Source organism: Triturus cristatus, chromosome 1_1 (genome assembly GCF_964204655.1).
Source record: "Triturus cristatus chromosome 1_1, aTriCri1.1, whole genome shotgun sequence".
Lineage (NCBI taxonomy): Eukaryota > Metazoa > Chordata > Amphibia > Caudata > Salamandridae > Triturus > Triturus cristatus.
The window spans coordinates 819,917,514-819,945,165 of NC_140579.1; the positions used below are offsets into that span (position 1 = coordinate 819,917,514).

A 27,652-nucleotide genomic window follows, 5' to 3' on the forward strand; every position below is an offset into this window, starting at 1 on the left:
ACCAGATTACAGGTAACTATTGTTCTTCTCCAGTATTTGGGGTGTCTTTCATAGATTCACTTGCCTGAATCAGAGTAGATAGCAGTACATAACCTTATGCTCATAAGACGCCACTTTGTATCATAGACATGTACATTATGAAACAGTATAACCATAGAGAAATACATGTGTGCTTCAACATATGCAAAGCAATTTCAAGATAGAAACAGTATGGAAAAGAGCGTCTTATAAAAGCATAGTGGAGGAGGGAGAACAGAGGCTCACCTTATTTGAAAAGATTACATAGAACAGCTTGTCCCACTGATCCATCCACATCACTTGAAGCTTCCAAACAGTAGTGTCTGGTAAACGTATGGCAGCTGGACCATGTTGCCGCTTTACAGATCTGGTGAAGAGGCACACCGGCGAAAAGAGCTGTAGATGAAGAGATTGCTCTCATAGAGTGTGCTCTTGGGGTCGTTTGCAATGGTCTTCCAGCTTGATCATGGCATAAACAAATTGCAGCCGAGATCCAACGAGCTATGGTTGGCTTGGATACTGAATGGCCTTGGCGTGGTTTACCATATGCTACCAAGAGTTGGTCCGATTTGCGCAGTGATGCTGTTCGCTGTAAGTAAAACTTCAGACATCTTTTGATGTCTAGGGAGTGCAAGGCCCTTTCTGCAGCTGTTATCGGATTTGGGAAGAATGTTTTCAAAATTATGGGTTCATTAAGATGGAAATCCGTCGGAACCTTCGGCATAAACTTTGGATTAGTGCGCAGCACCACAGACTCAGATGTGAATTGCAGAAAGGGTGGATGAACAGTGAACGCTTGGAGATCACTAACCCTTCTTGTTGAAGTTAGAGCCAATAATAAAGCAACCTTCCAAGAAAGGAACTTTAGATCCGCCTTGTGGATGGGCTCGAAAGGATGCCGCATTAGTTGTGAAAGTACTATATTAAGGTGCCAAGAAGGAGGTGGATGCCGAATAGGCGGGAACATCCTAAATAACCCCTTAAAAAATTGTTGGATGACTATTGGAATAGAGAGAGTTAACACCATCCTGCCGAAACCTTGAAATTGCAGCCAAGAACACCTTCAGAGTAGAGTGGGAAAGACCTGACCTCGCCAACTGAATAAAGAAAGGCAGAATTTGCTCTGGTCTTGCGTGGATCGGATGGAGATTAACAAATTGACACCACATGCAAAACCTCTTCCACTTTAGTTTGTAAGTTTTAACAGTTGCGGGTGCTCGAGCATTGGCCAAAATCTCTTTACAGTCTGGAGGGATATCTAGGTGTGCAAATTCAAGCTGTTGAGGAGCCATGCCGCTAATCTCAGCGATGATGGGTCCGGATGACAAATTTGACCGTTCTGAAGGGTCAGAAGATGTGGAATTGGTCGAAACTGTATGGGCTCGGCCTCCGAGAGGAGGAGAAGTTCTGTGAACCAGTACTGGCGGGGCCACCTGGGAGCAATTAAAATCATGCGGCAAGGCTGTTTGATCTTGCGCAGAACTCATGGAACCAACGGGATTGGTGGAAAAGCGTAGGCATATATTTGCGACCAAATCATCGAAAAGGCATTTCCCAGCGAGTCCTTGTGGGGAGCCCAACTTGCAAAGAATGGGCATTTGCGGTTCTGGCTGGTTGCAAAGAGGTCTAGATCGGGATGCCCCCATTCGTGAAATACCCCGTCTAGGAATGGTTGGTGTAGCTCCCATTCGTGATTCGACGTTGTGGTTCTGCTGAGGGAATCCGCCAGAACATTCGTGATTCCTGGGACGTGAATGGCTTTGAGGTTGATCTTGTGGCGAATAACCCAATCCCAAATCTCTTGCGCTTGCTGAGATAGGAGGGCTGACCTCGTCCCGCCTTGTTTGTTCAAGTAATGCATACTTGCTGTATTGTCTGTTCTTACAAGTATGCATGCTCCTCGGATGATGGCTTGGAAGGATTTTAGAGCCAAGAATATGGCTCGCAGCTCTAGCAGGTTGATATGCCACTTTCTTTGTTCTAGAGTCCACCTGCCATTGACTGTCATTCCTTGAAGGTGCGCTCCCCAACCCTCGAGGGATGCATCTGTGGCGACTGTGAAATTCGGCATTTCGACCAGAAATGGACAACCCTCTTTCAAGTGGTTCATCTGACCCCACCATTAAAAGGCGTCTCGCATTCATAAGGTGATGTGAATGATATCCTCGATTGACCCTGTGATCTGAAGCCATTGCAGATTGAGCTCCTCTTGCAACGGTCTCATTCTGTACCGACAGTTGGGAATGAGATGAATTCAAGAAGAAATCATCCCTAGGAAGGATTTGTACACACGGACTGAAACGTACTCTTTTGATAGTAGTGAGCGCGCAAGGTTGCATATCTTGATTTGCCTTTCTTTTGACACAAAGGCCTTGGACAGATCCGTGTCCAATGTCACTCCTAGGAACGTTCTTCTTTGCGAAGGAGCTAAATGTGATTTCTCCAGATTTGTTGACAGACCCAGGGACTGGAAGAGTAAGAGGCATTTTTGAACATGTTTGGATGCTACCTTGGCGGAACTCGCCTTGATAAGGCAGTCGTCCAGGTACGGGAATATTTTAACTCCTTGCAGACTGAGATACGCAGTCACTGGCGCTATGACCTTTGTGAAGACTCTGGGTGCAGAACGGAGTCCAAATGGGAAGACTGAATTGAAAATCCCTGCCAGCCACTCTGAACCGTAGAAATTCTGTGCATGGGTAGGATTGGTACATGAAAATAAGCGTCCTGCAGGTTGAGGGTGGCCATGTAATCTCCCATCGAAAGCAACTGCAGAATTTCTTGGAGCGTTAACATCCGGAGAGACATTTTCTTAAAAAATTTGTTGAGAGCGCGAAGGTCGAGAATTGGACGCCACTCTCCTGACTTTTTCCGGATGAGGAAAAATCTTGAATAAAAGCCCGTTCCTTTCTGTAGGAGAGGGACTTTTTCGATTGCTCCTTTTTGAATCATCAAATTTATTTGGGAAAAAAGCTCCTTGAGATGAGCAGGGGGTGGGCCCTTGGGAGGAGAATTTGGCGTAATTTTTGTGAATTTCAGAGCATGGCCTCTGGATACTATATCTAATACCCACTTGTCTGTGGTAATCTTGGACCAATTTGAATAGAAGTGGGATATTTGACCTCCAATCTTTCTATGTGGTAACGGTAGAGATGGTGGCAGGTGGCAGAACTCATTGCTTCTTACTGGACTCTCGTCCACGAAAGGACTGTTTCCTTCGAGACTGCGAATATGGTTGATTTCGCTGTCCGTAATATTGCTGGCGATAATTCTGAGATCTTTGGCCAGTTTGGGAGGTTTGGAAGGAACGCTGCCGATTATAACCTCCCCTGCTAGAGAAGGATTCACGTCCTCTGGCTCCACGGAAGGAAGACTTTCGAAATTGCAAACTACCCAGGGACCTTGCAGTCTCCGTATCCTTCTTAATCGCCTGTAGTGCTTCATCCACATGTGCACCGAACAAGGACTCACCATCAAATGGCATGTCTATGATTTTAGACTGCACCTCCTGGCGAAAAGATGTTGACTTTAGCCAACCCTGCCTCCTCAGCACTGCAGCTCCTGCCAACTGCCTGAACCCAGTTGATGCCACATCCACTGCTGCATCAATGATCTCCACTGATGCATACTCCCCTTCCTGCAAGATCTTTATGGCCTTGGATTTTGAAGGCTCCGATAACATGTCGAGGAAAGAAGAGATGTCGGACCACATCTGGCGGTCGTATCTCCCTAAAATCGCCAGGGAGTTTGCAGCCCGAACTGTGGTTGCTGCCATCGTGGAAACCTTCTTTCCTATTGCGTCCAATCTTCTACCATCTCTATCAGGTGGAGCTGATATGGGCGTTGATGGATTTCTAGCCAGTCTCGGAGCCGCTTGTGCTATAACAGAGTCCGCCTTAGGTTGACCAATAAGGCATGCTGGCGAGTTACTTGGGGCTTTATATTTCTTGTCCAGCCGTGGTAACACTGCTGGAAGAGAATTTGGGGTAGCCATCAGTCTCAATCCCTCCTTCCAAATAAAGTCAATGATTGGTATTGCCCGAACCTGCTTCCTTAGTTGGTCCTTAAAATCATACAGGAAGCAGTCATCCTCCTTTGTTTCCATGGGGATCAGGAATCTCTTGGTCGCACTTTCCATAAGTGAATGGAAATTCCCAATGTCCACAGGGGGAAGAGTCCACCGGAGCCGGAGCACTTGGAGAAGGAGTTTGTACCTGATAATTATCCCACTCCGACATGCTAGATTGATCATCTACCTCTCCTTCCTCCCTTTCATCGTCAGTAACCTGCAATTGACGAGATGGCAACGGAGAAGGTGGTCTTGGAGACTGAAAAGACGACAACTGCACTCTTGGCCTAGGTGTCGACGGAAGAGATGCCGCCATTTCCGAAGGAGGGAAACTTCTATAATAATCTTGCAACATATACTGCAGATTATCAAGCAGTTCCAATGGCATTTGACCAGACGGCACCGGTACAGGAGGTATCATCTTCTTGATATTTGATTAGAAGCTCCGATGGACTCCTTGCAGTCCGAAACCTCTCATCCTCTCCGGAGTCGTTATCCTCATCCTCCTCCGATTGTAAAAGTTGCACCAGCAATTTTAGAGGCGAAATAGCTCCTAAAGACGATCCTCGGCGCTGAAGAAGCGTAGTCGCTGTTGCCCTTTGATCAGATACGGCAGACGCCGGAGTCGCAGTCCATACCTGCATATCCATGCAGGTAGATAAAGGAGGTGGTGACAGCCTCGTCGACAGAACCGACGGTGGTAATCCTGACGTAGAAGCCATTTTCGACGACGAGGCTGGTTTCGTCGACGAAGTGGTAGCCGTCGACGAGGCAATCTTCGTCGACGGGGGCGTCGACGACGAGGCAATCTTCGTCGACTAGGACGTCGCCAACGAGGTAATCTTCGTCGACGAGGGCGTCGACGAGTCCATCTTTGTCGACGGGGCAACTGTCGACGGTACCACAATCTTCGTCGACTGAGCAGTCGTCGACGAGGAAGTCTTCGTAGACGGAGCAACTTTCTTGCTTCTTACCGTCGACGGAGCGGAGACGAGCGATGACACCTCCGTCGACGAGATGGGTTTAACACTCACCGAGACCAGCGTCGACGGCGACGAAGATGATGACATTATCATTGCAGGTCTCGGCGATGAGAATGTAATCGTCGACGTTGAAACCGCGTCGACGATAATAACAGTCGACGCCACTGCCGTCGACGGTGCCGTCGACGACGGCAATCTCACCTGAGGTAAATTCCTGTCAGGAAAACTTTTAGCTGGTAGAGTTTTTCCTGATTTCCTCGGGGGCGTAGAGGGCTTGGTTCCTGAAGGTGGAGACTGTGAGAAGTTGGCCTGATGTATGATGTCACTAGTTCTAGTGTACACCTTATATCAGTCCAAATACCCTTATGGTGATTGGTTGTAAAGTCAACCTTATAGACCAGCTATCCTAGTGGTAGCATGGACAAGAGCAGTCTTAGGCTAAACTCTGAATGGCATGTGAAGCCAGCTGTGATACCATATATAATCCCTTGAATACCAAATGAAAGGACACCACAACAGATATATATATAAAATAAAGTGTATTTATTCTAGTCAAACCCTCAGCACTCTTTATGAGATTAGAGGTAAGTACAACACAGTCTATTTATGCATACATTAAGTCACACAGGTAAGTAATACAGTTAGGCCCTAGGGGCCACGCAAACCATATACTAAGTAAGTGGTATAAGGACCACTGTCACGGAAATAGGATAGGCCTAGGCCATCGCTGGGGCTACACTACACTAGCAACAGTTAGGAAGTGGGAGGCCCACGGGATACAGGTGCAGAGTGGAAACACTCACGCGTAATGTGTAAAAGTCGATAGAATCACTAGCAGTTAGAAATAAACAGTTTTAGGACACTTCTGGTATAGCTAGAAAGTCGAGACTCGGAAACTAGACCCTAGGATAGTCAATACCCTTGTGAGCACCGAAGTACCCAAGTTACCTAGCCCACAGGCTGCGGGTGCATAGGTGTGAACTTGCGTCGGGTTTCGTCGTGGACTTCTATGGATGCCTGAAGGAAAGTTGCTGACAGGCGGTCAGTGAAGAGTGGCCGGTGGATCCCAAGGCTGGGATCAAGAGGAGAGGAGACCTGCAAGCAGAAGGGACAGAGTCAAGGTCACTAGCCAGTGACCACGTGGAACCAGGAAGGAACCAGGCGATGTCGGGAAGGTTGCAGGTGAAGCTTGTCGCTGCAGCCACGAGGACCAGGGAACGTCGAGGACGACCAGGACCAGGAGGCGAGCTGTCCCACGAAGGCTCTTGCTGTCGGCGGCGTCGAAGTTGGACTAGGACTCACCAAGCCTTGGCAAGCGGAACCCACGAAGAACGGAGGACTTGCTTCTGGTGCAGACCAGGAAGGTCTGGGGTGCTTCTTCTTTGCAGAGAAGCGGGAGCCAGTCTGGAGGAGCCAAACCAGCGCTGAAGATTTCAGGGTGCGTCGTCTCAAAGGCCACTAGCCAGCGGGCAAGCAACCGGACAGACGCGGCAAGCAGGAAAATGCAGAAGGGCCCCACGCAGGACTCGTGGAGTGTGGGGGGCTGATCTTCGGTGCAGATGGTGCTTGGGGTTGGGGCTTCTCAATCCCCGGTGCACAACTTCGAGGGTGCCTCAGAAGCTGCGCTTGAAGATACTAGCCACTTTTCCCAGGTAGCCGGTCCCACGTCTCTCGTCGCCTTCACGGATCTCAGCACGGCTGTGGATGTGGATCAGGGTCGGAAAAGTCTGGAAGTCAAGGCTCTGGTCGGGCTCTGCAGTCGGTCCCTCGTAGAACTTCAGCAAAGCACAGGGTAGTCTCTTGATGGTGCCTGTTTGCACAGGGTAGCCACTCCTTGGCCACAAGGGAGATTCTTCAGTCTTCTTCTTTCGTCGAATGTCGAAGGTCCAGAGTTTCTGTTCAAGTTGCAGGTTCAGGATAATCTAAAGTCTTGAGGCCCAACTCCCACTCTTATACTAATCTGGGGGGCTGGGATACCTGCTAGGTCACGCCTTATGGGTGGGACCTGGGAGGGGGGTGGTTACACCCCCTTACCTTTGTCCAGTTTAGCGCCAGGACTGGGGCTGGAGTGCCCCAGCACCGGTTTGAACTGGACTATGCATGGGACACCTTGTGTGCCCCAGGCATGTCTCATTCCTTTCAGCCCTCCCTGCCCCAATACACTAAAGTCTGTCTGGGGAGGTGCTAGCACCTCCTCAAGCAGGAAACCTATTGTCCAAGCCTCCCTGGCCGGGATCACTCCCAGCAGCAGGAGGTCAGACTTGTGTCTGTGGCAGCAGCATCCATCTTGTGATGCTGAGCTTTTGGTTAGAGTTAAACAGCAAAGTAGGATTTTAACATGTCTCTCCCTCTAGAAGGGGGGAATAATATCCTCATCACCAGAAATGGTATGGGGGTATTATTCCAAAGTGTTAGACACCTTACATGACATGTTTTGATAAAGCCCAACCATAGTTACCATAACCGTTTAAGATTATAAGGCACTTTAAGAGTATATGGTAGGCTATATCATAGAACAGCTATAAGGACATGGTTCCGAAAGCTGCAGACAGGCTCAGCTCATGCTAGAGCACCATCTCACATGTTACCAAGCACTCTGCCTCCAGGATTGTTAAGGCCTGCCATAGGAGTGACTGATAGGTACACATGTGTCTATATATAAGGGTAGATATAGGCATACTATATCTAAGCAAGGGGTGATTACACGACCTTGCCCCAGCTGAGTGATCAGCCAGTTGTGTCTGATTGGAAGGCCAGACCAGGGGTGGCATAATACATGCTGCAGCCCCTGGGAGGCCTAGGGTACACCTATGCCCTGGGTACCTAGGGTACACTGTACAGGGTCCAATAAGGTGATCCTTACCAATTGGGAATGTACCTAGGGTACATGGACTCCATTTTAAAGAGAGAGCAGACAGCCTGAGACCCTGAATGGCAGGATCTCAGGCCAACTAAGTCGAAAAACCAGCTAGACACTAGGCAAAAAGTTGGGGGTAACCATAGTCAGATATCCACCTTCCTACAGAGACGTCTTCTTAGATGAAGACGAAGACTGACCCGAGCCCTTAACAGACTGGGCTCTCCTCAACACCTTCGCCCCAGTAGAAAAAAACTCTTCTTCAGCCACCCTCTTTCTGGAAGAGATAGAGGAGGCACTTTCTATCTCTGACAAAGGAGCATCTTTATCCTTGAGCTTCTGTAGCCACAGAAGGCGTCCTTCCCTATCCCTTAGGGTTTTCTGAGGGAAAGTCCAGAAAATCTTACACTCCTTCACCTCATGATCAGGATAGAGGCAATAGATGCATTTTTTGTGAGGGTCTTCAGAAAAAAGCCGAAGCTTCCCGCAGGACTCACAAGGTCTGAAGAGGGATCTCTTTGTAGTTGACATCCTAGAAGTTGAAGAAACAGCAGAAAAAACTTGAAGTACTGAGCAGAGCTCAGGGAGACTCCCTTCACACGACGTGCGGTAGAAAATCTGAGAGCCTGAGCCTCTGAGGAGAACATTCTGATGGGTGCTGTCGCCTGATTGGCTGCTGTTTGGACTGGATATAATGACTATGATAGTCATAGCTGTGTAAGTTTTTTCCCTTGTAGCTTAGGCTACTTTACTTCCTGGTTCAGGTTACCAGGGTTTTTTGGTTGTTATATGCATAATTATTGCTTTTCTATGTGCCGTGGGACTCCCACTCCGACGACGGGGAATGATTCAGTCATGTGAATCTATGAAAGACACCCCAAATACTGGAGAATTTGTCTTACCCACTTGTCTGTTGTAATGGAATTCCAGACAGGTAGGAACTGTTTGAGTCTTCCCCCGACTGGAGTGGAATGGTCTGGGGGGAGTGGAGGAAAGTCACTGTTTAGTGGCGGGGGAGGTACGAGTGTTGGTATTGCCTCGACCTCGTCCCTTGGTGTTGTTTCCCCTATATCCTCCACTAAAATATCCTCTATTGGGGGATGTTTGTGTAGAGGTTTTGAACGTGGAGGAGGTGTCTGCTCCAATATTTTTGGATGCTCCTCTATAGAAGGAGCGTCGAAAGGAGCCACGTGGTTGTGGAGACTGCAATGCTCCCATGGACTTAGCAGTCTCGGTGTCTTTCTTCATTTTTTCAAGTGCAGTATCTACTGCTGGTCCAAACAGTTGCTCTTGGTTAAATGGTTGGCTATGTATGGTACTTTGTACTTCTGGCTTAAAGCCTGAAATACGTAGCCATGCATGGCGTCCAAGAAGTACGCTTGTATTGATTGCTCTAGAGGCAGTGTCTGCGGCGTCAAGTGCACATTTAATTGAGGCATTTGAGATGAGCTTTCCCTCTTGTATAAGGTCATTTGCCTGGGTCTTGTATTGGTCTGGTAGGTGTTGTATGAGATCTTCTAACTGATCATAGTGAGCCCTATCATAGCGTGCCATAAGGGCTTGTGTGTTGGCAATACGCCAATGGTTAGCTGCTTGTGCTGCTACTCTTTTGCCCGAGGCTTCTAATAGTTTGGATTCTTTGTCTGGGGGCGGTGTATCTCCTGTTTGGGAGTTAGCCCGCTTCCTTGCGTTGGAAACAACCAAAGAATCCAGAGGGAGCTGTCCTTTAATGTAAGAAGGATATTCTGGGGCAGGTCTATATTTTTTCTTAATTCAAGGGTTAAGTACCCTGGCCCGTACGGGGTCCTTAAAAACTTCTGTGGCGTGTTTTATGACCCCTTTAATCATAGGTAAAATTTGAACTGATTTCTGAGACTGCTCAAAAGTGTCTAAAAGGAAGTCTTCCTCAGGTGCATCTGAGTGCATGGTGACGCCATGGTAAAGTGCTGCTCTGTGTACTAGTTGTCCAAACCCCAGGTGGTCATCTGGAGGTGAGGGTTTTGAAGGGTATGTAGTAGGATCAGGTATATCAGGCAGAGGGTAAGCCCAGTCGTCTAATGGTACAATATCCGTATTTGTGAAAGGATCATTGGGATCATTAAGATCATCCGGATCACCCCCTCCCCCTAGGTCATCATTATCATCCTGTGGAGGTGGTGTATGTGAAGGAGCTGGTAGAGGTAATGGTGGTGGAGACAGGGGGGGGGGGGGTAAGAGATCGTACAGGAAAGGAAGGAGGAATGGGTGAGGTGGCTGAGTCCTCCTTTACAGGAGCTGGAGAAGGTGTGTCTAGCTTCCTTTTCTTACATGGCACAGCAGTCACATGTCCAGTTTTTGGATTAATATAGATCCTTTTTTGCGTTGGATCTGGGTGGAAAAGTTCTTGGTCTTCAGGAACAGACTTTGGCGCCGATTTTTTCGGTTCCAATCTATGTTTTGGGTGATCGGTAGAGTCTTTAGGACGTGTAGTATAGACCTTAGCCGGTTGTTTCGGTGCCGATGAGGGTTTCGGTGCCGATGAGGGTTTCGGTGCCGATGAGGGTTTCGGTGCCGGTTTGTCTATGGGCCTCGATGGTTTCAGTGCCAAAGGTGCCGAGAGGTCTTGTGTCTTCGGTGCCGAAGGTGCTGGGGGTACAATATTATGTGGTTTGCTCGGGCCCGAGCCCCCTGAAGGCTTGTATTTCTTCGGAGCAGAGCCCGAAGGCGGGGCTTCTGAAGGTTGTTTTCGGTCGCGACTGGGGCCAGCTGGCGAAGTCTTAACCAATGCCTTTTTTGGAGGGGTTGGGGTAGGGGCATCTGTACTCACGCATTGCCCCGGAGTAATGGGGTCGTCGGAGTTGTCTGCTTCTGATATAATTTGAAGTTCCTCGGAATCTTCTTCCGGGACATCGGGGCCCTCATCAAAGATGTCCTCTGGTTCCAGAGATGGTCTGTGTGCCATGATATGGCGTCCAGCTCTTCGATCCCGAATGGTCTTCTTGGATCGGAATGCGGCGCAGGCTGGACAGCTGGACTCGTGTTCCGGTGACAGGCACAGGTTGCAGACCTAGTGATGATCACTGTGCGGGAATTTTGCTCCACATTGTGGGCATTTTTTAAACGGCGTCCTTTCCATGAGATGCAGGCCTCACGGCGCGGATAGGTTTAATCGTCCGCGTCGACGTCCAGAACCGGCCCGATGAATTGGATGTCGAGTAAAGGTGTATCGATGAAAATTATAAAGGTTTTTCGCTTCAAAAAGCTTGGTTTAGAAGTTTTCTACCGGAGTGGAAAAGTTTCATCCGAACCCAATGGCGGAAAAAAACAATCTGAGGATGGAGTGGATGCCCATGCGCACTGTAGTCCAAGGGAGGAGTCACCTATCTCGTGACCAAAAGACTTCTTCCGAAGACAACAACAACCTGCAAGCATCCGAGCCCAACACCAGATGGCGATCTTATCCTAAGTGTGCGATCTGCAGCTCATATGCCTCGAACACACTTTTTAGGTAAAGTGCCTTATTGTTAGTGCCGTTTGTGTGTGTGATATTTTAAAGCACAAAATTGTGGCTTCTAAATTAACACTGCGGCCCTGGATGCCTGCTTAGGGACTGTTGGCAACCTAAAAACACTGACACCACCTTCAACTATGTATTGAGTTAGTTGTGTGGAGCTACAACCTTTATCACATTAAATCGCTGGTGCATTGAACTAAGTTCACTTGTGACACCCGCAGGTTTGACAGCTAATCTTCTAGAGCTAAGCTAGAGTATTACTCTGAGCAACAGCATGACCCCAACATTCCAAACCCCTGGATTTGCTGTGGGTTAACTTTTAGGTACTGATTGTAAACCAGTTTGTGCAGATGCTGAAAGACTTACTGAGTGTGGGAAAAGCACTGCATGTGACTTCTACCCTTTCCCAGCCAATCTAAGTATGGAAACACATTCTTTTAGGGTTGCCCTACTATGTCCTACCATCACAGGTAACCATTTTGTAAATACTATTGGATTAGTTACTCTGAACAAGATGTGGCAGTACGTATCTCAACTAGAGCATTGTCATGCAGACTACCATACTTGCTAGTGAGGGAAGTCCTGCAGATTGGCCATTGATGTTCTGAATTTAGGTAGCTGTGAGAAAGTGTGTTTGTTGCAGTAACCCCCCCCCCCCCCCCCCCGCCCCCCCTTCCACCTTTTTTTGGTTGCCAGACTACTGATGCTCTTTCACTTGATGTCCTCTGGGGCCCTGCCAATCAGGACCCCAGGGCCTGTGTTCATTTCCCAAAGCAAACCCTAATTGGCATCTCTGGCCACATGTCAGTCCCTGGTAATTGGTACCATAGGTACCAGGGCACTGTGACCAGAGAAGTGCCCTTAGGACTGCAGCACTTATTGTGCCCCCTTTAGAGGCCCTGTACCCTGACACACCCACTGCCTTTGCAGGCCGAGTGTCTGGGTGCAGAACAAAACAGACGACATGGCACACATCCCTGTGTGCCATGCCCACAAACCACTGCCCTGGCATACATCAGTCAGCCCTCTAGCTGGGTGCCCTATGCCAGTGGTGAGGGTACAGGTGCAAGAGCCCTGTACCCCTACAGTGCCCAGGTCCATTCCTGGGCCTCTAAGTGCAGTGCTGCCATTATGAGTATATGGTGCTGGGAGGTTGTCATTACGAACTCCACAGCACCATAATGGCTACACTGAAGACTGGGAAGTTTAGTATCAAACTTCTCAGCACATTTAATCCACACTGATGCCAGTGTGGGATTTAATGTAAAATGCACCACATAGGGCATCTTAGAGATGCCCCCTGAAAAACGACCAACTACCAGTGACCTGACTGAGTGGCTGCGCAGGCTGTCACCACCAGACATGTTTCTGGACCCCTGGGTCGAGAGCCTGCTGCTCTCGGGGTCCTGAAACAATGCACATCCTGGGACGAGGTGCCAAGCCTCCTCCCCCAGGATGGGCAGGGTTCATGAAGGAGAAGCTTCAAAGGCATGCCGCGTTTGTGAGCCTCTCCAGACCATTTGCTGCTTTCAGCAACTGGTCCCCACTGGTTCTAGCCCCCACTTTGGGCGTGAGAACCAGCGGGAAAAACAAGTGAGGAAGAGAGGTGTGCCCACCTCTGCCAACTCCACCCCTAAGGTGGGGGAGGTGAAGCACAACCTCAAGTCCCCGCCATCTTGAGGATGGGGGACCCAGCCAACCAGGGACAGGCTCCTGCCCCCCTCCCACTGGAGAGTAGCAGAATAGGGGGTGTACCCACCCCAGGGAAGGGAACCATTGGTCCCTGCCCTTTACCTACCTGTAACGCCTCTAAATTTAGTATTTAGGGGCACCGTGAACCTTCTTTCATCAGATCCAGCAACCACAAGAAAAGAAGGACGAGAAGCCGTGCAGAGCTAACAAGAGGACGACGCCCACTGACTTGGCCCTAGCCCTACAGGCCTGTCTACCCTCAAACCTGCTCCTGTAAAATCCCAGCATGTCCAGCAGCCAGCAACCTCAGAAACCCCAAAGGACCTGCTTGCATTCACTCTACAAGCTGTTTCTCCCGTGAACACCGGACGTGTTTGAACTGCAGCTTCTGGTGCCAGCCACAAATCGCGAATCCAGCACACTTCTCCCGCCGAGCCCAGCCTGTGTTTGAGTGAACAAACCACGAGGAGGTCCCCTCGGCGATCCTGACCCGAGATCCGGCGACCCCTGACCAGCCTCAAGCCTCCAGACGACACCTGCAGCCTCAATCCAGGAGACCACACCTACCGCGACAAGAGCGGGTAAGAAAATCCGACGTCTAAAGGTACCCCTGCACCCGACGCCACACGGCCTTGTGTGCCCAACCCAGTGGTGCCTGACCATCCCTCTACATCCCAACTTACCCCTCGAAGTGGTGGTCACTCCTGGAAGATCTTCGTCCCCGAGCCTGCAGTGTTTCTTTGTCCCGGAGAATCTCACTTGAATTCAACAGGGCAAGCCGACCTCAAAACTGCACCCTGCACCCGGCTGCCCTAGCACCGCAGAGGGTGTCCCTTTGGTGCTAACTTGGTCCCGAACGTGCCCCGGGCTTAACCCTAGGCGCTTTGCACCCACAACATTGTGGCCTGCTTGCCAGCAGCCAACAACCGAAGTCCCCCTATCCCCCATAGGATAACATTGGGCCTCAACTCTCTGCACCCGGCACCAGAGTGCCGCTGAAGGTGCAACAACAGTGCATCACTGACCCTGGGAGACCCCCGAGTCTAACCCCAGAACCCTAACTCAAAAGACCGATTACTTTACCTTGAAACCGATAACTCATTTTTCCACATAGGATAACATGGAAACTTTTTGAGAGAAAAAGTGTCAAAGTGTCGACTTTTGAAAACTGCAAATATTCCTTAAAAATCAGCCGACTGACCAAAACGCATTTTCTCAACTGTTTTCAGGAAATATCCCAGTGCTGAATCCAGGATCCAGCACAGAGTAAGAAAAAGTAACGATAACCTAACTTACCTGCTAAGTGAATTTCCTCCCATAGGATAACATTGGTGATTCTATGTGAAAAAGTTTCTAAGTGGCAACTTTTGAAATACAATAATATTCCTTAAAAATCATACATTTAACCAAAACGCATTTGCTCACCTGTTTTCAGGAAATGTCCCAGGACTGAATCTAGGATCCAGTCCTGTGGTTAGAAAAGTAATCTGAAAAGTAATTATTTGCATTTTACTTAAAAAGCCCATTCAATTGAATGTACTATACCTGCAATGTGTTGCAAACTGCTTTCTTAAACCTGTAATCAAAACCAGTACCAGTTATACTGCAATTCTGAACTGTGTTCAAACAAGTCAATTACTACTGCAAAGTATTTATATGCTTACCTGTACCAGGCTTGCATGGTTTTAGAAATAAAACAGTATATTTTTTTTATACAAAACAATTGGCCTAGAGTTCAGTTCTTGACTGTGTGAGACCATTTGCTGACTGAGTGTGTACATCAAATGCTTTACACTGTCCTCTGATACTGCCTTACTGCTCGACCAAGCTACCACTTTAGAGAGTAAGGTTCTATCTAACTTGAACCTCTGCCAAACCTCTGGAGACTCTTGGACTCTATACACACTGTACCTCACTTTGGTGCAGTGTATATAGAACCAGTTTTACAGTAGCCATTCAACGTCCCCAAATTCAAGATTGGGTGCAGCGTTTTGGGATTAGGAAGTGCACAGATTACATCTCTTTAGCCCACGCTAAGGACAATACACTAGATCAGTGGCAACTATTTGCAGCATTGCCTGTACCTCCTCTAACAATAGTTTGAGGTGATCCTTGTTGATTTCATTTGGGGTGTTGAGCCAATACAAATGGTATGAAACTCGATGCAATATCTTTTGGTGAAGGTAGATTAGACCCACTAATCCAGGGCTGTCTTTTCCTATTTTAAGAGGTGTAAAACCAAATCTCATCCCACTAGGTGCGGCATGATCAGGGAACGCAGAGTAGGTCATGGCTAGGTAGCAGAAGTACCGCTTTCGTGAGCACCTCATATGCTAACTTACCTGTGGTCATGAAATACACCTTGGAATGTTGCCTTTTTCTAGGCAGTTGCTGTATGTTTTTTAAAGCACTACTGTGGCTGGTATGCCGGTCTACCTCCTCATTCTCCTGCCTTTGGGAAGAGACAGTATTCGCGGTTTCCTGAAGCTTCCTCTTTGTTGACTGCTACAAAACATCCACTGCCTAGGCTTCACCAATATCCTTTTTTTTTTTATAACAGCATTTAATTTATGGTCTTAAAAGATGTTTCCCATAAAATGGCAGTTCAAGTTGTTAAACTTCAGGATGGAATCTGAATATATATAGCCAAGCATATCTACACAATAGGACACTTGTGTTCATCTGCCTTGAGGGTGTACCAGTGGAATCCAAGGCACACTTTGGGATTACATTAGATATTTTATTTGGATTACGTTAGATATTTTCTTTCTCTTCTATGATTTTCTTTGACTCCTTTTATAAGGGTCTGGAAAATGCCATACAAGGTTTACTCCTAGCAAACCTAACTAACCGGCCCATAGAATTTCAATTTGCCACTGTATTGAAGCCCCAAGAACTAATCAATTCCTCACTCTATCTTTTTACTCTCCTTATCTGGAGGGAATGTATCCCCCGTTTCCTTCACGAGTGCTTGCTTTGGGGCTGCGTGTACTTGCAAATAAGAACCGCCGCAGCATGTCAACAGATACAGAGCGGATTCAAAGGCACTGGCTCAAACGTTTTTCCTACTCTTGACGTAACCACTCTAGCCTGTGTGAAATGTTCTCATCCCCCCTCTGCCCCCCTAATAGTCTAATTCAAAATCCTAGATGTACTTGACTAACAACTGAGACAGGAATTCTATAGAGTCCTGGTGTTGCATAGATGCTGAACAGGTGGTCTCACTGTAGCCTCTGTAAACAAAGGTTACCCCCTAATTAGTCAGTCTCATATGACTGACTCATAGTATTAAAGCGGACCACCATCAGTACAGTCAGTGTCATGTAGAATACTTTATTCTGTCTTCAATGGTGCCAAGTTCTTCGGCTTTTCAGATTTGAAACATTCAAATTTTAGTTACAAAGGTGTATGAGCACTACACGCATATCCAAGCCGGATTGCATAAAAAACAAAAATACCCTGAGGTGGAGTCGGAGCTCTGGTGCACAGAGTTTTTGGTGGGGCCAAGGAGGAGTTATTATGAGTCGCCTTGAAACTGAAATTTTCTTGAAAGAAAACCAACACTTGTTTTTATTTTTGATGGCGTCAGGAGTTATAGGAGGTTTTGTACAGCGTGGACCATGCCATTGTAGAGATAAGGTAAAATTTGAGATTTTAGAGTTTAATGGAGAAAAATATAGGGAAGGCCAGCAAAAATAAATGAGGAAGGATAGCAGAGATTATTTGCTGGGCACTCTAATCCCAAAAGGCAGCCGGTCTTTTGCATAAACACACTCAAAGCAGGACAGTTCCCAAGATAGTCTCTGTTTTGGGGATTGTAGAAGGACTATAGGAATAAAACAACTTTGCTACGATTTGTGTAGCTTTCTGCTTCACTGGTATCTGCCTTCGAGTTAGCCAACGCAAAAATCAATTGGCTGAATTCCCAGCAAACAAACTAATTTGAGAAAAGAAAAAAAACAGTATCCAGTCCCACTACCCTGACCACCTTTCCCCTGCAATATAGCAAAAGTGTACAGCATCAGGCAGATGCTTCTTCCATACAGGACTTAAGACGTGAAATAAATATATTAAGCATGAGTGCCAAGTTTCAGTCCAGGTTCAGAGCCCACCCAAGAGTACAGTGTTTCTGAGAACAGCCATGTGGAGTAGCGTGCGGAAATGAAAACTGATCAGACGAAGGAGACTGTGCAGTGCGCCGACACCATTTTTTTAAGCATAATTCCACAGGTCTAACTGCTCTTCAACACCCCTCCAGTAGGTCAGACTGTCCTCCTCACCTTCATTTCCATGGGCCAACCCACCCAACTGCCTCCATGCAACATACCAATTTGTTTTCCCTCTTCCCTGTTCTCTAGTACTCAGATAAAGCCCTACAGTGGCGAGAACGCATTGCACATTATTTAAATAAAAATAAATAACCACATTTATAGCAAAAACAACCACTTAATAAATGATTAAAAAGGTTAATTTCCCTTGACTTCATTTGTTGCTGTATCAGAAGACGGGAGAAACGCGGTTGGTTAAGAGAAATATACTGGCCAAACACTTAACAGCATTTGACGGTTCTAAAGAAACAAAAAGGTCCCACTTGATTTACATTTACCAACTGGTGCCATAAAAAGGAAGACAAAGTGTTGGATGCAAAGTTCCCACTAAATATTTACCTGTAATAACTCGGTTAATTGGCTCTACTACTAGTTCTCCTACAGGAAATTCTTCATTATGTTAAAGGTCTAGGATCCCAAGCACTTAAAATAAATACATGAATCTATAGATAAGATAATTTACAATAGAAAAGCTCATTTAAAAAACAAATTTCTGGCAGCCTATTTTAACGAAATATAGGCTGAATTTCAATTATTTTCGTTAAAAAAAAAGACCAACTATACATATAAAAGAACACTAGACTTTCTTATCTCTCTTCCATGCTATCATATGCAAAGTCTTGAATCAATATCATGCTTTACTGACCAAGATACACCTCCACACAACCCCTACAAAGCAAACTGAGCATACTTTAAGGGACCTCATCAAACAGTAAGCACCAGTTTTCAGTGTGTACTAATGATGTTTTAGCTTCCGAGATATCAAGCTCAGAAAAAAATGCTCGAACATCACCCTACAGAAATCTAGGAGCTCAATAACCCAAAATGTATGTTATGAAAATAATTAAGCAAGAGAGGCAAATATCAGCCCCTCAAATCATTTGGTGAGTAAACACTATGTGACATGAACATTAACAAAGATGGCAGAGTAGTTGCATTTTGGTTTTAGATTGATATCCAAAGGACATACGTTTCTGAAGCACCAAATAACGCTCTGACAAAATGTACCACTCTTCACACCAACAGACAACGGAATAATAAAGGCAAAAGTCATTAGCAACTGTTTAATAAACATCAGCTCCATAGATTGCTTTTAAATGACCAATCAGTTGAATAAAGTAAATCTCTGCTCTGACTAAGGTGGCCTCAGAGAATTTTAAATGGATAATGTTTGATACGATATTGTTTATCAAACCAAAAAAGAGGAACTCACAAATGAAAATCTGAACGAAACTTGGTGTAGAAAGAATCATTTATTACTGGGTACACATACAAAACGATAGAATTGTATAACCACAGATCAAAATCAAAGGATACATTTAAAACTAAAGCCCATTGGTTGTACCTATTGGTTTTTCAATTGTTACTCACTTAACATTTGGAAACGAACACATTCAGTAAAATAATCAAATCCTCACCTGAACTCTGGAGAAGGGCTCAATAACTCGGATGAGATTCTGTTCCAATAAATTATCGTAGAGTTTGGCCAAGTGTGTGTTGATGATAGGATCATCCCTGAGCTCCCCTTTGTAATCTCTCAGTGCCTGTGAAGAATGGCAGTGGGGCAGAGAAACAAAAGAGGATATCAAAACCATCCAAAAAGCCCTTCCCATGTGCAACACAACTTCAGCGCATGAACTAATTGACTTGTGTCCATCCATAAGGAATATGCTACTGACCAGTATGCATCTGTTCTTGGCATGTAGAGCTGCAGATCTACACACTTTTGCATAGATCGCCATCTGGTGTTGGGCCCGGATGTTTGCAGTTTGTTTTTACTCTTGGAAAGTCTTTGGAAGTCACGAGGTCGGGGACTCCTCCTTTGGATGGTATTGCGCATGGGCTTCGGCTCCATCCTCAGATTGATTTTCGCCAGCAGGGAAAGATGGAGCGTAGTAATAACAGTGAAGAAACCCATGTGTGCATCTAAATAAGATAAACTGGAACAGATACAGGTAGCCGGGGAGGCGGGTGGGCGTGTGTAGATCTGCAGCTCTATATGCCAAGAACAGATGCATACTGGTAAGTAGCATATTCCGATCGAGGCATATGAGCTGCAGATTACACACTTTTGCATAGACTATATAGCAGCTCCCAACCTTAGCGGCGACCACCGGTATCTGTTGCAGTGGTTTGAAATAATGTTTTGAGTACAGCCTGGACCACACTAGCTTGTTACTTAGTTTGCACATCTACACAATAGTGTTTAGTGAAAGTGTGCGGTGTTGACCATGTAGCTGCTTTGCAGATATCATCTAATGGGATGTTCCCTAAAAATGCCATGGAAGCCCCTATCTTTCGTGTGGAATGGGCTTTAGGGGGAACGGATAGCGTTTGTTTTGCTTTGTGGTAGCAAATCTGAATGCATTTCACAATCCACCTAGCTATCCCTGATTTTGAGATGGGGTTGCCCTTGTGTGGTGGAGAGAACGAGAAACAGTTGTTTGGTCTAGCGGAAAGGTTGTGTTCTCTCGATGTAGTAGAGTAAGACTCGTTTGACATCTAATGTGTGCAGAGCCCTTTCTGCAACGGTCTGTGGTTGCGAGAAAAATACTGGTAGTTCTACAGATTGGTTTAGGTGAAAAGGGGAAATGAATTTAGGTAGGAATTTTGGGTTGGTACGGAGAACAACCTTGTTATGGTGCATTTGAAGAAAAGGTTCTTGTATGGTAAGTGCTTGTATCTCACTGACCCTTCTAAGGGAAGTAATGGCTACAAGGAAAGCTGTTTTCCCATGTTAGGAATTGTAGTTCGCATTTGTGTAAAGGTTCGAAGGGAGGCCCCATTAGCCTTGTGAGAATAATATTTAAGTTCCACACAGGTGAGGGTGGTACTCTGGGGGGAATTATTCTTTTTAGGCCTTCCATGAAGGCTTTAATGGCAGGTACTCTAAAGAGTGAAAGATGTTGCCTGTAAGTAAGCTGCAATTGCTGCGAGGTGTAGTCGAATGGACGTATAGGCTAGATTACACCTTTGTAGGTGGAGTAAGTAGCCTATGATGCGTTGAATGGACACGTCCAGGGGATTGATGGTGTTATGGCAATAAACAACAAATCGTTTCCACTTGGCAGCGTAGCACGCTCTAGTGGTAGGTCGTCTAGCTTCTCCAATGACGTTCATACAGTCAGGGGGAAGATTTAGGTACCCAAATTCTAGGATTTCAGGAGCCAGATCGCATGGTTGAGCTGAGCTGGGTCCGGGTGTCTGATCTCTCCATGGTTCTGGGTTAGGAGGCATGGTGAGAGGTGTAGTTTTTGGTGTGGTACTACAGAGAATTCCAGCAGCGTGGTGTACCACGGTTGTCTGGCCCACGTTGGAGCTACTAGGATTAGTGTGAGGGAGTGTTGTAGTTTGCGCACCACTAATGGAATGAGTGGGAGAGGCGGAAAAGCGTATGCGAATTTGCCTGACCAGTTCATCCGTATCGCATTTCCTTTGGACAATGGGTGTGGGTATCTGGCGGCGAAGCTTTGGCATTTTGTGTTTTCGTGGGTGGCAAAGAGGTCTATCTGTGGATGCCCCCACATTTGAAAGAACGGATGAAGAACCTGTGGGTGAAGTTCCCACTCGTGGATTTGTTGTGTCTGTCTGCTGAGCAGATCTGCCACGGTGTTTTGGACTCCTGGGACATGTTGAGCTAGGAGAAAGATTTTGTGGGGAATTGCCCATCTCCATATGCTCTGTGCTAATTGAGAGAGCTGTGGAGAGTGTGTGCCACCTTGTTTTTGTATATAATACATGGCCGTCATGTTGTCTGTGCGAATGAGGACTGCCTTGCCTGAAATCTGTATTTGAAAAGATTTTAGGGCTAAAAAGATTGCTAGTAACTCCAGATCGTTGATATGGAGTAACTTTTGTTGAGGCGTCCATGTGCCATGCACGGTGTGATGCAATAGGTGAGCTCCCCAGCCGGAGAGCGATGATTCCGTTGTTAGTATTATCTGGGGAACCGGGTCCAGGAACAGTCGACCTTTGGAAAGGTTTGTGGTGTTCCACCACTGCAGAGAGCGATGGGTGCGACCGTCTACCAACACCAGATCTGTCAGTTGACCTTGGGCCTGGTTCCACTGGTGCGCTAAGCACTCTTGGAGGGGACGCATCTGGAGTCTTGCGTGGGGCACTATGAAAATGCAAGAGGCCATCATCCCTATTAGTTGCATGAACACTCGTGCTGGAAGGGAGTGTTGCGGTATGAATTTGTCACAAAGCCTGAATGCTTGCAATCCTGGCGGGATTAGGGTAGGCTATCGCTTTTGAGGTGTCTATGGTGGCACCGAGGTATTGTTTTATGTGGGATGGTTGTAGCTGTGACTTTTGGTGGTTCACCGTGAAGCCTAGTTGGTGAAGTAGTTCGATTGTGGTGGTGGTGTGTTGTACACACTGATTGTATGAAGTGGCTTTTATCAGCCAATCGTCTAGGTATGGGAAGACGTGAATGTGCGGTCTCCTCAAGTGTGCCGCCACCACTACCAGGCACTTGGTGAATACCCGTGGTGCTGTTGTGACTCCGAACAGGAGCACTTTGAATTGGTAGTGTTGTCCGTCCACTACAAATCTGAGGTACTTTCTGTGAGCATGGTGCACTGGAAAGTGGAAGTATGCGTCTTTCAAGTCCAGAGTGGTGAGGAAGTCGTTTTGGGAGAGGAGCGGAAGTACCTGCTGAAGCGTTACCATATGAAAATGGTCTGAGTGTATGTATGTGTTTAGGGGCCGGAGATCTAGAATAGGTCGTAGAGTCTCGTCCCTTTTTGGTATGAGAAAATATAGGGAGTAGACCCCCCATATTTTGTTTATTGACAGGAACGTGTTCTATTGCCTGTTTTTGTAGGAGGGAGATTACCTCCTGCTTTAGTGATTTTGAATGTTCTTGTGACATTGGGCGTTGCCTGGGTGGAATGTTTGGGGGGGTAGATGTTAGTTCTAGGCAGTAGCCTAACCGAATTATTTGGGTCACCCATTTGTCTGAGGTGATGGTCTCCCAGACATGAAGGAAATTTTGGAGTCTGCCTCCGACCGGAGTGGAATGGTCTGGGGGGAGCGGGGAAGGGGAGTCATTGGGTAGGAGGTGTGGCAGAACGGGCGTTGTTTGTTTTGCCTCTGCCCTTGTTGTTGTTACCCCTGTAGCCGCCTCTTTGGTGACCTTTTGTAAAGGTGGTCTGAGTAGAGTAGCCTCTGGATGTACTCCGAAAGGAGGAGCGGCGAAAGGAGCGTCTGGGCGGGTGAGACTGTAAGGTCCCCATGGATTATGCGGTATCCGTATCTTTTTTACATTTTTCCAAGGCCTCATCCATCTTTGGCCCAAATAGATGTTCCTGGTCAAAGGGATGGTTAAGGATGGAGGCTTGTACTTCTGGTTTACAACCAGATACCCTTAACCAAGCATGGCAACGGAGAAAGACGCTGGTGTTGATGTCCCTGGAGGCTGTGTCTGCTGCATCTAGGGCACCACGTATGGAGGTATTCGTGATTGTTTTACCCTCTTGAATTAACTCATTGGCCCTACCTTTATATTTTTCAGGGAGATGGTGCATTATGCTTTTTAATTCGTCATAATGAGCCCGGTCATATCTGGCCAGAAGTGCCCGAGTGTTTGCTATACGCCATATGTTGGCCGCCTGGGATGCTGTGCGTTTGCCTGATGCATCTAGTAGTTTTGATTCCTTGTCAGGTGGTGGTGCATCACCTGACGCTTGTGAATTTGCCCTTTTACGTGCCGTAGATACTACTAAGGAATCTAGTGGCGCTGGTCCGCTGATGTAAGAGGGATCTGAGGGAGCAGGTTTGTATTTTTTTTTCAATACGTGGGTTAATGACCCTGGCTCTAACTGGGTCCTTAAAAACTTCTGCCGGATGCATTACCACCCTTTTGAGCATGAGCAGTATGGAGGAGGACCTATGTGAGGTATCAAATGTGTCTAGGAGGAAATCTTCCTCCACGGGGTCGGTATGCAAGTCCACCCCGTGATAATGTGCCGCCCTTTGCAGAAGATGGTTGAACCCTAATGAATCTTCTGGTGGAGATGGTCTAGAAGGGTAAATATCTTCTTGTGGGACGTTGGGGATATCTGGAATATTGTAATCGTCCCATGGATCTGGGGATCCTGTAGGGGTGGGGTCCTGTGGCACATCCCCTGTATCATCATATGTGTCCCCCTGATCATCATCGTCTGGAGGCGGGGTAGGAGAACGATGAGGTAGGGGTGGAGAGGGCGGAGGTGGGGAAGGAGGAGGTGGAGGGGAAGGTATTCTGAACGGAGAGGTAGCAGAGTCCTTCCTCTTTGGAGGTGGATGCGGAGCAGGCTTCTCCAAATGTCTTTTTGGTAGAGAGTGTCAAATGTCCAGTTTTGGGATCCTTGGTGAGAGTTTTTTGCAAGGGATCCGGTGTAAATAGCTCTAGTGAGGTTATTTGGTCCGTCGGCGCCAAAGGCGTCGGGGACGATGTCTTTTTAGGTTTTTCAGTACCGGTTTGTTGCTTAGAACCCGGCTTGGGACCCTCCGGTCTCTTGGTCGGCGCCGAGATGGGCTTCGGCTTGGAAGTGTCGTGCCGGTGGCCTTGTGTGGTTATGTCGGTACCGAAAATGGCGTCGGTACCGAAGAGCTGGGTTTCGATCCCAAGGGCTTCGGTGCGGAGCTCGGTGTCGAGGTGGAGGCAGGTTTCTTTTTCGGTGCTGAAGTGTGTTTCTCGGCACTGCTGTAGGCTGGCTCGAGCCCTACCCGCCGGAAGGCTTACTTGGCTTCTTCACCGGGCCCGAAGGTGGGGTGTGTGAAGCAGTGTCTCTGGTCTTGCTTAGGCCCGGAGGCGAAGGCGTGACGAAGCCTTTTTGGGTGTCGGCGCGGGTGTGGGGGGCGGGGTAGATTGGTACTCACGAACCTCTGCGCCGGAGTGATGTCTTCCACATCTGACTCGTCGGCCTCGGAAGCGCTGACGAGGTCCTCTTCGGTGCGATGATGTTCCGGATCGTCGATGTCGTCTCCGAAAACGTCGACTGGAATGGACGTCGAGGAGTGTGCCATGTTCCCTCTGGCTCTTTGTTCCTGAATAGTCTTTTTGGATCGGAAAGACTTACAGGCCGGACAGTCTCGAGCCTCGTGTTCAGGGGAGAGGCAGAGGTAGCATACCTCATGAAAATCGGTCGAGGGCACTTTTTAAATGGAGTTCTTTCGATGAGCCGGGACCGGAGCTTGGGTAGGCCCGAAGGCCGCCGTCGACGACTGGAACCGAAGGTTTGTGCCGATGAGAAGGCACGTTGATTGAAGAGATCTCGATCGAAACAATACAGCGAATTGTGGTGAGGATTGCGCGTCAAACTGGAAGCTGTTCGAAACCAGAGCGCGCAGATTACATCCGAGCCCGATGGCGGGAAAAAACAATCTGAGGATGGAGCCGAAGCCCATGCGCAATACCATCCAAAGGAGGAGTCACCGACCTCGTGACTTCCAAAGACTTTCCAAGAGGAAAAACAAACTGCAAACATCCGGGCCCAACACCAGATGGCGATCTATGCAAAAGTGTGTAGATCTGCAGCTCATATGCCTCGAACACTAATGTTTTCTTACCACTTTAGAAGTCATTACAAGATAGCTAGAAACTGCATGTGGGGATGTTCGATTAACAATATGGGCTGGTATCTAAACTAGTTTCAGTTTTTTGACGGCACTGGTTTGCGCCGTGTGGCAAAGTGAAGCGTGGAGTGGAGGAATGGGAGGAGCGGGAACGAGGAAGCAAAGCTGAAAGCTCTTCGTAAAAGTGTCATTCCCCAGCCGCAACATTACAGCTCTGGAAGAGGGGAGGAAAGGAATGGTGCAGAGGGAGCGTTGAGAGAAGGGATTAATCAGTGCTGGTTCCAACCCTGCTGGCCACTCCAAGAGTGTTCCCAGCCTTGCAGGAAAACCCAAAGAGACTGGGGGGCTTTCTGCATGAAGGGAGCAGCTTCTCCCGTTACTTATAGCTCAGTCACAATTCTTGCAGCTGTGATGAATAAGTTACTAACCCTCGGTAACACCTTATCTGATCGAGACAGGATCTAGCCACAGATTCCTAATCTTTCATTATCCCCAGATGCCAGACTGGATCCGGAAAATATTCTACAGCAGTACCTGCACGTTGGTAGATGGCGTCCTGTGACTCCGTAGCAACATCGTCCACCGGATGAGATGTCAACAGACTTCATTTAAGCCCTTCCCCGTCAGTTTCTTCCGTGACTACTTTCTGCACTAAAACGCAGAGCATCTTATAGAAACTGCTAGGAAACAGTTTCAAAAAAGAAGTTTTCTTTTTGTAAAACATTTGTTTATATGTGTTTTTTCTTATTTTTTTACTTGATGGCACAAGAATGTCAGAAGGGATCTGGGAAAGAAAAGGACAGTTCGCAGAGGGGGGAGTAGGGTGGGTTGGTAAGGAATATGCGGATGGATATTTTCTCCACCAGATAAGGCGATACTGAAGGTAAGTATCGTATTCATTTTATAGGGACATCTATGCGCAGATTCCTTACCTTTGAATTAGGTACCCAAGCAATAGAATCCCCGGAGGGTCTGCAAACTAGTCCACGAAAGATCCCGGACTAGGACTAGCCATCCTTTATAAAACAGTGACCAGCTGTTGGAAAGATAGGCAAGGGAGCAGACACCCCATGAAAAATATCGTAGAAAATGTGGAAAAGACACCAACAGCAGAAGTAAAAAAGGATGGGTCGGAAGAACACTTCAGATAACTACACCACAATAGAGCATCCTCAATGGTAACCAGACCATTAGCAGACAGGGCTGAAGGCCAAGGATAATAGCGAATATCACCAAGCCCATGCTCCATGCCATAGGTGCAAAAAGCACCACCCAAAGCCGTTAGAAAGCATGACAAATAACCAAGATGATCATAGAAAATCTGCGGCCATAAGAAACACTCCGAGAGAAGAGCGAGCCCTGTGGTACCATGCAACAGAGAACCATAGAGGAGCAAGGTTTGCAACTGCAAAGCGACAAACAAGTGAAGGCACTGTCGGGACACGAGGAAAAATACAGCAACGTAAGCAAAAATAAGAAACGTGAGTAGTGGACATTGGCAGAGATGTGATTGCGGAGGGCCGGCAACAGCCATATGGTACCACATAAAAGATAAGAATTTTTCAAACATCCCAGAAAAAGAAAAGCAAGCGGACATAAAACACTACCGACTGAATGGCTACAATCAGGCAGCTGAGAGATGACCGAAAGGGAAAACAGCAGGGAAAAACAACCTAGAATAGAGCAATGAAGACCACTATCTGGGACTGTAAAAGAGCCAACTGATCAAAGACCAACACTGGGGTGGCCTGTTCAGACAAAGATTCTCCATTTTAGAAGAAACAAGTAATTTGCAATGCAATAAGCCTCGCATTTGTGAAAGTCAGAGCTTTTGATGTTGAAAATGACAATGTTTTTTGCTTTTTTTGTATGCAGTGGTCCCAGCTAAACATGGACTGAGCTGAAAATAACGAAAAAGCAAAATTTAAAAACAAAAGAAAAAATTCACGTTGAATATCTCCCTGTGCCAAATTGTAAGCAGAATAGTGCTTTGGATGGGCCGATAATATAGTGCAGACTGGGCAAGATAAGGCAATTACATATTAGAAACCGCCACTTCTGATCAGCCAGCGGGGCTGGAGATGTGCGATATGCAGCATCTTGAAAGGGTCGGGATGAAGCCAGTTGTATACAAGTGAAATATTAATTTTTAAAAAACAGCATTTGTGCATGTTAGGTAGGGCTGGGGATGTCGCAGGCAACTATAAGGCTGGAACAGAATAAATTCTGGTGTAAGTCAGAGCAGCTGATGTTGGAACTTTGGAACTGATTAGAGTTTTAGTGTTGGCTTAAAATGCTGGTTTTTTGGGCAATTTATTTAATCTCCTTGTGCCCACCATAATTAAATGTGTCCCTGTGGAACATAACGAATAGTTTCTTACCTGTCGGTGTAGTTTTGCAGCTTGAAGATCTTTATGGATTCACTATGCTGTGCATTATTCCGCGATCTTGTGGTTGGGTCCGGATTCGTAGTCTCTTTTGTTTTTTTTGTTTTTTTCGTAGCCCAGGTGGGCGTCGACGTCCCACCATTTGGTGTACCTCTCGTGACGTCGGCGCGCTTCCTGCGGAAGTCCCACCTTGGGTGCGCCATCTTTGGGTTCTTTTTTCCCTTGTTTTGTTCTTTTGTCCTCTTTTTTTTTTTTTTTTTTT

At 47.1% G+C, this 27,652-nt stretch overlaps 1 protein-coding gene across 4 annotated transcripts in view; it reads right to left on the reverse strand.

Moving 5' to 3' along the window:
• Positions 1-27,652, reverse strand: part of LOC146871121 (26S proteasome non-ATPase regulatory subunit 11) — a 922,247-nt gene that overhangs the window by 493,903 nt on the left and 400,692 nt on the right. For all 4 annotated transcript variants that reach the window (XR_014980477.1, XM_085650288.1, XM_085650291.1 and 1 more), the window contains one exon: positions 18,859-18,984. Coding sequence is in view for 3 of the 4 variants with exons in the window: in XM_085650288.1 (XP_085506414.1) it covers positions 18,859-18,984 (126 nt within the window). In the remaining variant the exon portion in view is untranslated. The remainder of the gene's footprint in view (positions 1-18,858; positions 18,985-27,652) is intronic.